The following is a 13,708-nucleotide window of genomic DNA, read 5'->3' as shown; positions in this document are numbered from 1 at the left end:
AAAATCTATCAAAGAGGTAGCACTGTGCCTAGGAATCCATTCTTCCATACACTGAATCCAAGCAGGTTAAATCATCAAGCACAGAGCTCTCTGGTAACTCTTTCCCTCTCTCAGATGAATTCTGCAAGAAGAAGAAGAGATACAAAAATCTATACCAGTTAGAAATCCAGCTCTTCCTCCACACTCTGCCAAAATGCCGTAACAAATCGATATACATTGGCAAGAATTTTTGCTGTAAATAAACCCAGATTTTTGCCTGGATATAGAAAGAAATATTCTATGCAGGGATGATGACATCTCTATTTAGAGATGATATCAGTGTTATTCATGTCTAGACAACACAACATTCACTAAATTACTCAAAGAAATTTTACACTGCTTAACTTTCCCACTTAACTCTCCTCCTACATGCCTTCATACTTTTGTTATTAGTATTTACAAATGTGCATCTATCTTGGCATTCTGAGAAATAAGACCTAAATATTGCTTGCCGTGCATTCTTCCTACAAGATCAGAGTAAAGTCGGGACTACTCTAGTCAATGTATGCAGCCCATCTGTGCTACCATGACCATGCCATGTAACAGAACAAGAAATAAAAACAATGACCTGGTAGCATCGTGAAAACCAACCCAAACTGACTGTTATACTCTACACATTGCTTCATCTGCATTTCAGATTCTTGATAAACCCAGCCCAGAAGAAAGATTGCTGGCATTGCTGGATGTTTTGTTAGGATCAGCAATTTTCAAGCCATGACTGCAAAACGCCCCAAGTAGCCTGGTCAGGTCTCACTGCTGACCCTGCTGAGAGTGGGGGACCGGACAAGAGACCTCCTGCATCCCTTTCAGCCTAAGTTATTCTGCAGTTCTATGCCAGTGCTTTCTACACCTGATAAAACACGGATTTTAACATCAGTTTGGATGCAAGTCCCTCAGAAAGCAACAGAACTTTTCACATGCATGCCTTTGAATCAGACGTTCATTTTGCACATATACGAAAAACATCTGGAAAACATTTCCGTGATGCCCTGTTGTGGGGCAAATCCATAAACAGCACACACAGGTGGCCAGGCTGTCCTGCATCAGCATTTCTTGGTGGGCCTGACTGCTTTCAAAGCGTTCACCGTGGCAATTTCAATGGCAGGCTGCAGACAGACCAACAGCTCTTCAACACTAACAGCAGCAAACACGACAAGCGGTGGCAAACAGATGCTGTACTGATAAACCGTGGTCCGTAATGATGAGGCTGCACTCAAACATCTTCACTATGCTGAGCCTTTCAAAACAGAGAAAATCCTTGCACAAGGTCCCTGTTTTGCTGTATTTACTCTGTAGTGAAATCCAGCGTTTTCCAAGAACACCAGCAGCCACGTTCCCTTCTGCCCTTTGTTTTACATGCTCGGATAGCCGCATTTTTAGAACAGGTCAACCAAATTCCAGAGCAGTTTATCAGTCAGTTAACAAGCTGTAATACCTTGACTGCATACCAAGGTCAAATATTTCTGCAGCACTGCTTTTTATAAGGCCTCATCAACATTTGAGAAGAGATAACATCCTTATCTCCACATCCAAGATATTTTGTAACTTCACCCGTCCATCACGCCTAGAATATCTTTTTAATAGGCTGCATTTAGAAACATAATAGGTTCATACCTCCCATGAACATGCTTTCCACCCTTATTTTTTCCCAACATAGTGTCTTTTCATTTTCCTGCTTGGCCCTAAAAGACAAGGGATACCTTGGCTTGGTACCCCTAGCCTAAAAGACATTAAAACACAGGAACCTTCCCAGAATCCTGCAGTAATACCTAAGGATGTTATAATCAGCTCCATGGAAAAGATAGGCTGCAAGACTCATTAGCCTAGGCTCACACTTGTTTTTACCATGTATAGTCATACAACTAGCACAGACTGAGTTTTGTTCTGCCTCCTAAAAAAAAAACCCACAATCTAAAAATGTTTCAATTGATCTTCCTTCCTCCAGTCTGGGTGAGCTGATATTTATATTTTCCGTAACATAAAAGACAAAAGCTGCGTTGGCCTGCAAATGAATGGCCATTTAGCCCCACCTAACACGCTATTATTAGCAGCTGATGCAAGTAATTGTACATGTGGCAGGTTTAAGAAAATGCCCTTCTTCTGCAGATGTCCCTTCAAAAAGCTGGTCGCTGGATCAGTGAAAGCCTGACACAGAAGAAGGGTGCTCTGGTACAGGCACGTGCCATTTCATTCCTATATGCTGGCCCGTCCAGTAAGGACGTGCCTTGCCATGCTGTTCTTGGCAAGGTGTTACCACTGGCTGGATCAAGCCCTGGTTTTACCTGAGATGCATCACGCAAGCTGTCCTGCAGCTTTGCTTCATCTTACCTAAACTTCTGGAGCTGCCTGACTGAACCAGTTAATGTAATTTCACATCACAACCTGAAGTCATAGGTCTTTGAGGTGAGTTAACCCTGGCAGGCAGCCAAGGACCACACGGCTGCTCACCCAGTTCCCTCCCTGCAACAGGGCAGGGGAAGAGGAAAAGAAGAGCAAAAGCAAGAAAACTTGGGGGTCAAGATAAAAACTGCTTAGTAAGTGAAAGAGAAGTAAGTGGGAGAAGAGAGAAAGAAAATAGAACAAGTGACCCACCACCGCCAGATAGACTGACACCTAGCCAGATGCTAAGCAAAAGAGGGCCAGCCTCCCTGACCCCAATTCCTCTCCCATCGTAGTGCTGATCATGATGCTACTTGGCATGGAATAGCTCTTTGGCCAGTCTGGGTTACCTGCCTGGCTGTGCCCCCTGCCAGCCTCTTGCACACCCCCAGCCTGTTCACAGAGGGGCTGAAAGCCATGAAGAGAAGGCCTTGACGCTGTGCCAGCCCTGTTCATCAACAGCTGAAACAGCGGGGTGCTACCAGCGTTGTTCTGGTCACAGATCTACAACATGGCACCATACGAGCTGCTATGAAGAAAATGAACTCCATCCCAGCCAGACCCAGCACAGTCTTGAAATTAGGCCTCAAAATTCCCTTCACGCAACTGTAGGAGAAGTAAGAACAGCCTGGTTTGTAAGGAAGACCCATACGTTTTGTTAGACCATCTGATGGGCAACCAGGGATGAGAGACAAAGCTGCTGTGCTCGCACCATGAGCCCTTCTTCAGGTCAAATGGAGAAGCAGTCCCATAGCACAGCAAATACCCAAGTGGCTACATTCATGCTCATCTGGAGCTTTACAGCCTAAAAATCAGGAGATGTGAGCAGACCTGACAATAAGATGAGCAACATGCAGATGTTTTCCCCATGGCTGGCCCACCACGAGGTTATCCACAGGGCTCAATGCAAGACAAGAAGTGTTGCAGCTCTTTCTTTCTGATATGACCTCAGCAGTCAACCTCTGCGACCACATTAAGCCAGCAGAGACGAAAATTTCAGCCCTCCTACACACAAGAAATCAACAGCTGTCAACAGTAATCTGTGCATTTCCCCAGTCAATAAAAAGTCCTCGCTTAACCAACATGGTCCAGCTGCAACCCGACGATACGCTGAAGCGTGAAGGCAGATACCGTAACTCCTCAAACTGCTAGGCCTTGGTTTTTCAACGGTTTTCATCATTCCTCAGTCAGCTCTCTCTCAGCTCGCTTCCTTCTTCTATCAGTCGACAGGACTGGGTGTAAATGCAGCATCAGGGAGATGGCAACGTGTTAACTCCCCAGCATTTAAGGGAGACCTCCGTTACCTCAGATGCATGGCAAGGAGATGTGAAAAGATGAAGTCAGTGAGGAAAATACTCTGTCCATCAACGCCACAGATAGTGCCAGAAGAGCAGTCATCTATGCCTTACAAAGCCCTGAAGGCTTCCAGTGTTTATAACAATAACAATATCTCGTGCACATGGCCTCTGCCACTACTTATTAGAAAACTGCTAATGAACAGCCATGAGAACAGATAGGAAGGGCCGTCAGCCCCCCTGGCAGGAGGTGCCACAGCTGCTTCCCAGGGAAATTCAAGCAGTGTGACACCAAGGAGCTGCCTGTAGCAAGCTCTGCAGATGTACTGCCTGTAGCAAGCTCTTGGGAGCTCTGTGTCTCAGAAGAGAAGGTGGGAGTTGTACCACTACAAAATACAGTATTTTGGTGTAACAGTGCATGTAAAATAAGCAAGAGGGCACAGACGCTAGAAGCTCATCCAGCTTCAGTGGTATTTCTTCAGAGGTTTCCAGAACTAGACACTTAGCAACAGTAATGAAGGGAATGCACAAAAATTAAAATCCTTTGCAATGACAGGAAGTTTTATTCGTCCAGCAGAACATGCTCAGATGGCATGTCTGGATCTTAGAGAATTTCTGTTAGACATCAAACCCAAATGACTTAATTCTTTTCATTACAGTAGGAGAACTGTATGCTTTTTTTCTAATATACAAAATAAGTACCAAGTATAGCTAAAAACTCCTGACACATTTACAGTCCGCCATCCTCTAAACTGATCTATCAGTGCACCCCACGTCACCCACCTCTGGCAGCTTCCTTGGTCAGAAGCCAGTTTGCAAAGCTGGTGACCTCACATCACCTTTTTTCCTGAACGCCACAAAATCCCATTTGGGAGGCTTTTCCCACACTTGTCCTGTGTAGTGGATATTTACACTGTCAGCTCCGTGACATAAGGACTGTCAGGAGGAAAAGCTCTTTGCCGTCCTTACCGCCTTGTAACACGGACCTGCTGCACCGCGTACCCGGCACGGAGCTGCCTAACGAAGCACACATGTCAAGACTTGTCCGACCGAAACATAACACATCTGCTCCACAGTCCCTCCCTCGCCTCCGGTGCGTGTGCCCTGTGTACAAACACGCGCACACGCGCTCCCTCCGTCCTGTCATCTCCCGGAGGCTCCGCACCATTAGCAGGAAAGCTCTGCACAGCATCGGGCTTCCATCTGAGCCCCATGGAAAACCACTTGTCCCTGCTAAATCCGTGCTGGGTCACCTCTGCAAGGAGAATATGAGACTCGAGGCAGGGCTGAGAGGGGGTGAAGGGTAACTGGGTGAGCGAGCTGAGCTTCGTAAAGCAACTCGGCGGCATCCATGCACCATCCAAAGTGGCGGTCAGCTGCAGGAAGAGCAAAGAAGCTGGCTCTTGGTGCAGGTGTAACTGCGGGTCTACAGCCAGCATCCCCAGCCTGGGGTGCACAGCAGCACCGCATCCCCGTACACGTGCTCCCCTGCTTTCGTGGTGACAGCTCCTGAACCCACCGCTCTGAAAACCCGCTAACCAAGCTGAACGTGACCCGAGGGGCTGCCATACCTCCTCCGAGACACCTCTGCTCAGGCATACTGCCTCGTGAAGGCATCAGCTGGGCTTCCGACCCGCCTGGGATGGCAGGGGGAGGAAAGCAGGGTGGCGAGGCGCCCAGGCCTGGGGGCTGCAGCGGTCTCACCTGGCTGCTTTCTACCAGGGGTCTCTTGCGGGGTCTAATGCCCCGCGTGTCCCCACCTTACCGTCTCGGGGTCGTTCTCGAAGACCTCCCGGGCCTCCTCCTTGCTGCAGTGCTCCTCCACGCACTCCCTCTCCAGGTGCCCTTGCTTGGTCTCCTCGAAGATCTGGTAGGCTCGCCGCTGCCTCTGCCGCAGGAACTGGGCAGCCTCGGGGGCGCGCAGCAGCACGGCTGAGCCGGCGGCAGGAGGACGAGGAGGAGGAAGAAGGGAGGCAGCGGTGAGCAGCCTTGCGGCACCGGGAGGGGGTTGTCCCCCGTGTCCCCGCGTCCCCAACCCCCCTGGGGGGGTACTCACTCTGCGAGGAGTCCGCCGCCAGCAGGACGAGCAGCAGGGCGGCACCCAAGGGCGCCGCGGGCTGCGCCATGGCGGCGGCCGGGGCCGGGGCCGGGGCCGGGGCCGGGGCCGGTGGCGGAGCGGAGCGGCTCGGAGCGGCTCGGGGCGGGCGCTGCTGTGGGATCGCGGAGCCTGCCGAGCCCAGCAGGGAGCCGCTCGCCCATCCTACCCAATCGCTCCCCGAGCCGCCGAGCCGCGGGACACCCCCGTCCCCTCCCTCCAACCCTCCCTCCCTCCCTCCTCCCCTCCTCTCTCCTCCCCTCCACAAAGGTGGAAGGCAGCGCCAGGGTCGGATCGGCTCTGCCTGAGATGAGAAACGTGTCCCCCCCCAGCCTTCCCGGTGTATTTTCTTCACGGTTAAATATGGGGTTTACAGTAGGGTTTTAGGATAGGCGCGTGAGGTGAGGGGTGGGGAGGCGCTGCACGACCGCGCCACATGCCGCTCTGCCAGCCCTTCTCCACACCCCGCACTCCCTGTGACGGGGGCTTGTAGGGTCAGAGCTCGGGGCTGCACCTGGAGACCCCCAGAGCTGCAGTGGTAATGGTTTTAGTCTAAAATATTCGGTTTAGATTAGATATAAGGAAGAAATTCTAGAGGGTGGTGAGGCGCTGGCACAGGCTGCCCAGAGAAGCTGTGGATGCCCCATCCCTGGAGGTGCCCAAGGCCAGGCTGGATGGGGCTTTGGGCAACCTGGTCTGGTGGGAGGTGTCCCTGCCCATGGCAGGGGGGTGGAACTGGATGGGCTTTAGGGTCCTTTCCAACCCAAGCCATTCTATGATTTTATGATTCTATGATTCCATGGATTTTTCCAACGTAATTTTAGTATTTTGATATATCTAATAGACACTTTGTGTCTCCACAACAATTTGTGGCATATAGAATATAACTAACATAAACAATATATTTACATTACATATAGTTGAAGTAAATTAAATAGAAACACAAGCGACAGCCTACTAGCTCAAAGGAAGCACCCCTAGGCTGGTGTCCTCTGCCTGGCAATGGCCAAGTGCTGACACATGAGAGATACAAAATATAAACCAGCACTGAGTGCTCTTTTCTTTCTGTTTTCAGCATCTGAAGGGCAGAGGAGGAGCTCCCTTGGGTAAAACTTGTGGTCACTGTCATGCTGACAAATGTACTTCTCCATCAATTTGTCAAATAGCTTTTGGATCCATTTGTACTTCTGGCCTCTAGGAGTGGCAGCAAGGTCCCAGATGTACGCAAAGTCTAGACAGGAGCTTTTTCCCAACAATTTTAAATCCAGTGCCTAATAATTCCATAAGGTACCTTGAAGTTCTGTCTTCTAAGAGTGAATTATCATGTCCTTTTTGTCTTCACTGTGTCACCTGATAGACTTCTGTCGTATGCTCTCTGAACCATCTCCTTTCCTAAGCAGTAGAGCTTTGGTCTGTTTGGGACATAGTTCCCAAAACAATGGCATTGCTGAAAGCAGCAGTCCCACCAGCTGCGTGTTCCTGTCCTCTTGCCACATCTGCTTCTTGTGCTGGCATGCAGCAAACCTGATCAGAGCAACCCAGCAACAATATTTAATTCTAATTCTGATCAGCTGCCACAGTCCTGCCCTCCACCTCCCTCGATTGTGTGTCCCCCTGTCCATGTCCAGCCATGGGGCTGTGCCTCTTCATTTCACTCACATGGCAGGAGCTCTCCACCCTTTTTAGTATGTGTATATTTTCTGCCAGGTTACTGTGCTGAATCATCTCAGGGAAAGGGCAAAGAAATGAATGATGAAGAGTGCCACTGCAGCAGTAAGTACATAGGTTGCTGTAGGACTGCAGCCTGTACTTCTCATACTGAGTCAGCATTCCCCATCTTTGTTTTCATCTTTCTTCTTCTCTTTTCCACTTATATTTCTCTTCAGTTGAAGTGGACAAAACTACATGCAAGATGCAAAACTACATTCAAGATTTACTGTATTTAAGCAATGTCACTGTGCTGCTTTTGTCTCTTTGGTTTTTTTCCTTACTATTTCAGTGGGTTCCTTTTTACCTCCAGACCTGTTATTTTCAAAGAGCTATGAACAAAAGGTCTGAGACCTCTTTCCTGAGTGGAGATGCTGTTTTGCCATGGATACATACGGTGAGGGTTGCCTTCTGTGGGAGCATCACTTTGCATGTACATATATTACTTTTCATTTGTCTTTTATCACCCTGCCACTTTAAAAGTGCTATCAAGCGATAGTGCCAAGCTAATCTAACAGCTACTTGCTACCAAAACAGGTCATCCCACTCTTCCTTCCCTCTACACTTCTCCCCCATCCCTGGATGCACAATTTTCTGCCCACCCTTTGTAAGGTTTTGTCACCGATCTGACCTCCTCTCAGCAAACCAATTCAGCTCACTAAGCCAGCAGAAAAGTCTTCCTTTTTCTAAGAGTCTTTCACAATTCTTGATTGCCAGCTTAAGCTCAACTGTTCAGAGGAATTTTGTGTGATCTGCAAACTGTCATCATGGCGTTGAACTTCTCCCTAAAGTTTCTGAATATGTTAAGCAGCAGAGATTTTTGTGGGTTCTGGAAACTGCTTTATATTGTGTAATCTAATGGTGACTTTCCTTTCTTTTAGTCAGTTTTTTATCCTTTTATTCATAAGGACACTATGGCGAAAGACCAGGTCAAAAGCTTTTTGAAAATTCAGGTATATAATATTATCAGAATCATCCTTCTCCACATAAAGAAGTCAATCCTTGAACCTCTAATGGATTTGAAAAACATGATTTCCTCCTTGACGTGTAATGCTGATTCTTCTCCAACATGTCATTGAGGCTATCAATCCTACTCTTTATTATAGTTTCCAGTAAGTTGCTTGGCACAGACCTCAAAAACTGACTTGGACGTGCCCTGAGGTCCTTCTAACAGTCACATTTTCCACCTTCCATTCTTCTGGCGCCGTGGGATTTAAGGCAGATTTAAGCAGTGAGTTACACAAAGCAAAGCTTCGTTTTCTTCAGGATTCACAGGTTAATGCCATCTGATCTCAGCTACTGCCGCAAGGTCTCAGGGAATGTAAGTCAGGATAGAAAAATACTGCAGAAAATACTTAAAGAACATTACAGGAACTGCTTGTACTCTCAGCACATGATCATTTTCGACCCCCTCTTAACTTTCAAGTAGTGTTATCTTGGCACAGAGATTTCCAGATGTAAATCTGAACTTGTAGGGTTAGATTCTATTGATTACTGGCACTACTAATAAGAAATATGCTCCAAATATCACAGACTTAATATATCACTTGAGAAAAGTGATAAAAATACCGCAAGAAGGTGTTAGAGAGAAGAGGTTAGAGAGAAGTCATTGCTATGGAGTGCAGCAAAATTAGTTATAAACAAGAAAAGTTCCTGCAGCTTCCTTCCTTCCTTCCTTGTTCCTTCCCTCCTTCCTTCCCTCCTTCCCTCCTTCTGCAAGTAGGAGGAGTAAAAGGATGTGAGATTACATGAGAATATTTTGATTGATCCTGATTACATCAGAATATTTTATAGCATAGATGGCTGTGGAAGACAACATGCTTAACCCCTGTGAGGGTAGGAAAGCTGTTTCCAGGATCCTTCCCCCGACTGCCCTGCAGGCTGGGCACATGCCAGTGCGCTCAGCACATGAAGATCTGGGGAGCTGCTGCCTAGCAAGCCTGACGCCAGGAAATTTAATGGAGTTTTCAAGGATGGGAAGCTCTGAACTGCCATCTCCTCCGTGTCTGCCTTGGTTCCAGCTCAGTGGGATTTTCTTTCATTAGAGGTCAGAATTGTGACCGAAAATGGCTTAAGGCACCAGCAAACGCACGTGCTAACCTAGGCAGTGGCACTCCCTCTACTGCAAGCGAGGAGCTGTGCAAACTCCCAGGCACGATGCACCACCGTCGTGCACTGGCCATCCCTCGGACTAAATGGCACCAAGCAAAAGCAGCGAATCTCCTGCCCCAAGCTGAAGAAGAGGTTGCAGATAAGGAGGAGGAACGGCAGGAGGTCCTTGCGTAACTCAGTCTGCTTTTCACTTCTCTAAAAAGAATGGCTTTGCTTTCCTCCGTTTCGGGAAAATCTCTCTTGGACCCCCGGGATCCAGCCATTGGACTGGGGAGTTAGCTGCTTTGACGAGGAAGCCCAGTTCCTTTACCACACACCTGCCTTTGCACATGCATTACCCAGTTAAGGACAGCCCCAGAGGATCCTGAGACAACTACTGATGCAGAAGAGCTGGGCTTTTAGCACAGCCCTTGATTTCCTTTTTAAAAATAGAGCTTGAAACGTGTCAGCTGCACTTAATGTCTGGGTGGGAAATGAATCAAAGCAAACCAAAAGTGTGAAGTGTTTGTACTGTCAAGAAGAGCAGGCTGAAAGAGTTAAAAAAAAATAGGATGCGAGCCTTCTAAGAAGATTTCAAGGCTCTCAGCATAACAACGGGTGGTCGTGCAGCTCCACTGAAAGGTTGTACTAATGCGTGTGTGAAACCTTATTCACAGATACAGTTTGGTGTAGAATGAGGACAGGGATGAAAAAAGATCTGTCAGAAAGCTGAGAAACTTGAACTGAAAGCTATTAGAAGAACCCATGGTTTCATTCAGGCTTTTCTCAGATCCCTGGATAAATATGAAAAATTGCTCCCTTCTCCCCTCTTCCAAATATAAATCCTTGCTGGAACCACACAGCCATGTACGTTTGTTTAGATTAGGCCAATGTTTTTGAGGCAGGATGTGAAATTTCACGAAGAGATCTCTAATAATGCTAATGGCATAAATACCTCTTATCCAGCGTGTTCGAATTAAACATTTCCTAATAAAAAACAAACGCAGGAAAAGTCCCTTTATACCATTTAACTCTTCTGAGCAAATAGTGTGTGTTAATTTTCAAAATATACTTAATTTTGCTAGAGGAAGGAATGGATGAAAAGACTAAGCAAATATAGGCTAAAGAGAACGAAAAGCACTTGGATAAAGAAATGGAGCTGGGTGCACAGAGGAAGATATGGGAGAAAGGTTAGTTATCTTTCACACGTAATTTACTCAAACTGAACTTCGTAACAGACCCCGTAGCTGGCATCTCTCTTCAAAAAGGGGTCCAAGACACGTTTTCTGAGAGTGGGGCATTGTGCTGGAGGGTCTGGGGAGGAGAAGAGAAAGGCTCCTCCTGCCGGCCCTTGTCATGCCCAGACATCCACATATATGTTGGACTGAATGACCACAAGAGTAAGTCTTGCAAGGGATCAGCTTCTCCTCAGGGCCACCGCTTTGCCTGCTGAGTGCTCCTCTGCAGCTGAGATAACTGAATCTCGGATTGAAGCATTGCACCAAGGCAAAAGGAGATGTTTTCTCTCTTCCCTGGCATCACCGTCCCTGCGGGTGTGCAAGGAAAGGTTGGAGGTGATGCTTAGGGACATGGTTTAGTGGGTGACATTGGTGGTAGGGGGATGGTTGGACCAGGTGATCTTGGAGCTCGTTTCCAACCTTAATTATTCTGATTCTCATCCCTGTGGATAGGATAACCGTGTGCTGGGTTAACAGCTTGGGGCATCCCAGTGTAGACATATGGAGCTCATTTCTGACTTAACGGTGAAGACAAGAGTCCAACAAGCCAGAATCCCAAAGCGCACTCTCTGAACATGAAGGAACTTTTGAGTGGCACAAGGTATTTCATCAACAGTGTGAGTCTTTTCTTCTTTTTGTCTTTCGTTAGGCCAGCTGTATATTAAGGTATTATGGCCCTTAGGGGGTTTTCTTCATGGTTTCTATTCTTATGCATTCCACTTGAGCTTGTTTTCTAGGGAATTTTAATTGATTGAATAAAGCCTGAAATAAATATAAATACAGTGGTGACATAAGGAGTCAAAGAATATTGTGGCCAAATAGTAAGAACAAATATAAGCCCGTACAACGTGTTATGCCCTACAAAATACCAGCAGGGATAAGAGGAGCACTAGCTGGTGAATGGATGTGTGGAGAGATAATGTGAGCGTGAGCTGTCCCTGAAGCAGCAGGGAGTGTACTGATATTTCCATTACTGCCTTCGAAATGGGCTTCTTATCAGAAGAGCACGATGTATTCTTTATCGTGCTCGTTAACGCGGAGCAATGAGGATGCAACTTAGAAACTGCTTGTTGATGGAAAAAAGTTGGCTTATTGGAAGTCACTGGCTAAACTCCCAGCTGTAACACGATGCAAAGGGATGGTGAGCGAGGAAGCCGTGGTTGGTTTTCGCGAGATGTGGCTCTGGCAAATGCTCGGAGCCCTCTCACATTGTTTACCAGGGTAACAGTTCATCACTGGCAAAGTGAGGAGAAACGGTTCCACCTTTTGCCACAATCAACATTTCTCCTGCGGATGGGTTTTATTTTAAGCAGGTTAAAAAGCTGGTAAGTCATTGGTGCACTCCAGTGCTGATCCGTGCTGTAGTGCTTTGTTTTTGTCACTCACCTTTTTCCTATTAGCAGCAGGAAATACCTATCCCCTTGTTGAAGCCAAGTGTGTCCATTCTTGATTTGTCCCTAATGAAAAGGCAAACAAAAGGGGTAACATAAATGAAATTCCATAAATGTAGAGTCTTCAACAGAAGTAAGTTGCTAGTTGCCATATTACGTACCCACACACCCCTGCCATCCTGTTTGTATGGATTCAGTGGCTAAAAATATATTTACTAAATATGATGAAGAAGGCATTTTGCCCTCTGGACTAAATCTTTATTATTTTGTGTTCAAAAGACACAGGTATTTGCAGCAGAGTTGCAGCAGGTTCACATTGCAAAATACAACAGGGCTTTCTGTAACCTTTTATCGATTAGCTGCTTGTTCCAACAGGGTTTGTCGGTGTGATGCTGCAACCTTTGGCAAGTGTGAAGGATGGGGAAAAGGTAGCGGTGGAGGGGAGGGGACCAGAGCAGGACAAGCCATAGATGTGTCTGAGAAACTGAGAAGTCGTTTTCTGAAAGTACATGCAAAGATATGTATAAAAATACATTTATAAATAGAGAAATAAATACTTGAAAATAATTTAAAAAATTAAATTTGAATGGAGGATAGAGTATCCAATGTGCTGACTTCTGTTTTTTTAATAACAACAAAATGAGGATTTCTACAGGGTAAGTAAAGCTAGAGTTCTGAGCTTAATTCTGAAATAGGTGGCGTTTTGTTTTGTTCTGTTCTGTTTTGTTTTGTTTTGTTTCTGGAAGGGAAATTCTAGCTGTCCAGGTTGGGAGGAAGTAAGAAGTGAATCAGGCCTTCTAACAGCAACATGGAAGTGGAAGTTGGGCCAGAGTTATCATGCTGCAAGCCTGCCATCAATGGGGAAAGTGTTTTCCAGATGTCATGTTGTTGGTCAGCCTGACTGCCGTGAAGTTCCCATCTCCCAAAACTGGATGAAAGGGGAACACTTTAAAAAAAAAATTAAAAAAAAAAAACAACACTAAAAAGAAGGTCTGAGGTATACAGAAGGGCTTACACGGCCCTGGAACAAAAGGTGGTATTGATGTGGGCTGTGGTGTGGGAGTCAGGCTGACAAAGAGCTTCTCATGGAGCTTGTGTGAACTGTGTCTGAGGGTGCTGGCAACAGAAAGGAAAGATGATCTTTTTTTGCTTAAGTTCAAAATGTCATTGTTCAGTAACATGTTATTTAAAGCAGAAAATTACAGAGGAAGAGACGTAGGTGAAGTGTTGCTTCGCTTCTCAGTTATAGATTGCTCCAGAAGATATGGTAATGTGAGAGTACACTGCAAAGGAAAGCTTGTTTTGAGCCTGTGTTCTGCTACTGTTGTCACATACCAAAACTTTCTAGCATTGGCACTTGAAATAAGCCTGAAATATACATCAAGAAAGTGCAGCATTTCATCACTGTGCAAGCTGGTCTTCACTTAAACATATTGCGCCAGTCTTGCCTATAACAAAGCTTTGTGTTCTAGG

The 13,708-nt window shown here is 46.5% G+C and overlaps 1 protein-coding gene and 1 long non-coding RNA gene across 3 annotated transcripts in view; one reads left to right on the top strand and one right to left on the bottom strand.

Annotated features, from left to right (window-relative positions):
• GAS6 (growth arrest specific 6) overlaps positions 1-6,036 on the bottom strand; it is a 40,627-nt gene extending 34,591 nt beyond the window's left edge. The window contains exons 1-2 of the mRNA XM_040555395.1: positions 5,770-6,036; positions 5,479-5,645 (exon numbers count right to left, since the gene is read on the bottom strand). Of these exons, the coding sequence (XP_040411329.1) occupies positions 5,479-5,645; positions 5,770-5,839 (237 nt within the window). The 5' untranslated portion in view covers positions 5,840-6,036. The remainder of the gene's footprint in view (positions 1-5,478; positions 5,646-5,769) is intronic.
• Positions 5,618-12,771, top strand: LOC121069565. Of its 2 annotated transcripts, none has more exons than XR_005819507.1 (3): positions 5,618-5,692; positions 10,692-10,796; positions 12,611-12,771. It is a non-coding gene; the product is annotated as an uncharacterized LOC121069565 (long non-coding RNA). The 2 variants fall into 2 exon arrangements; XR_005819528.1 differs by lacking the exon at positions 5,618-5,692 and adding an exon at positions 6,882-6,914.
• The last annotated feature ends 937 nt before the right edge of the window (positions 12,772-13,708 follow it).

Source organism: Cygnus olor, chromosome 1 (genome assembly GCF_009769625.2).
Source record: "Cygnus olor isolate bCygOlo1 chromosome 1, bCygOlo1.pri.v2, whole genome shotgun sequence".
Classification (NCBI taxonomy): domain Eukaryota; kingdom Metazoa; phylum Chordata; class Aves; order Anseriformes; family Anatidae; genus Cygnus; species Cygnus olor.
The sequence above is the reverse complement of the archived record's forward strand: the minus strand, read 5'-3'. Positions and strand labels throughout refer to the sequence as shown.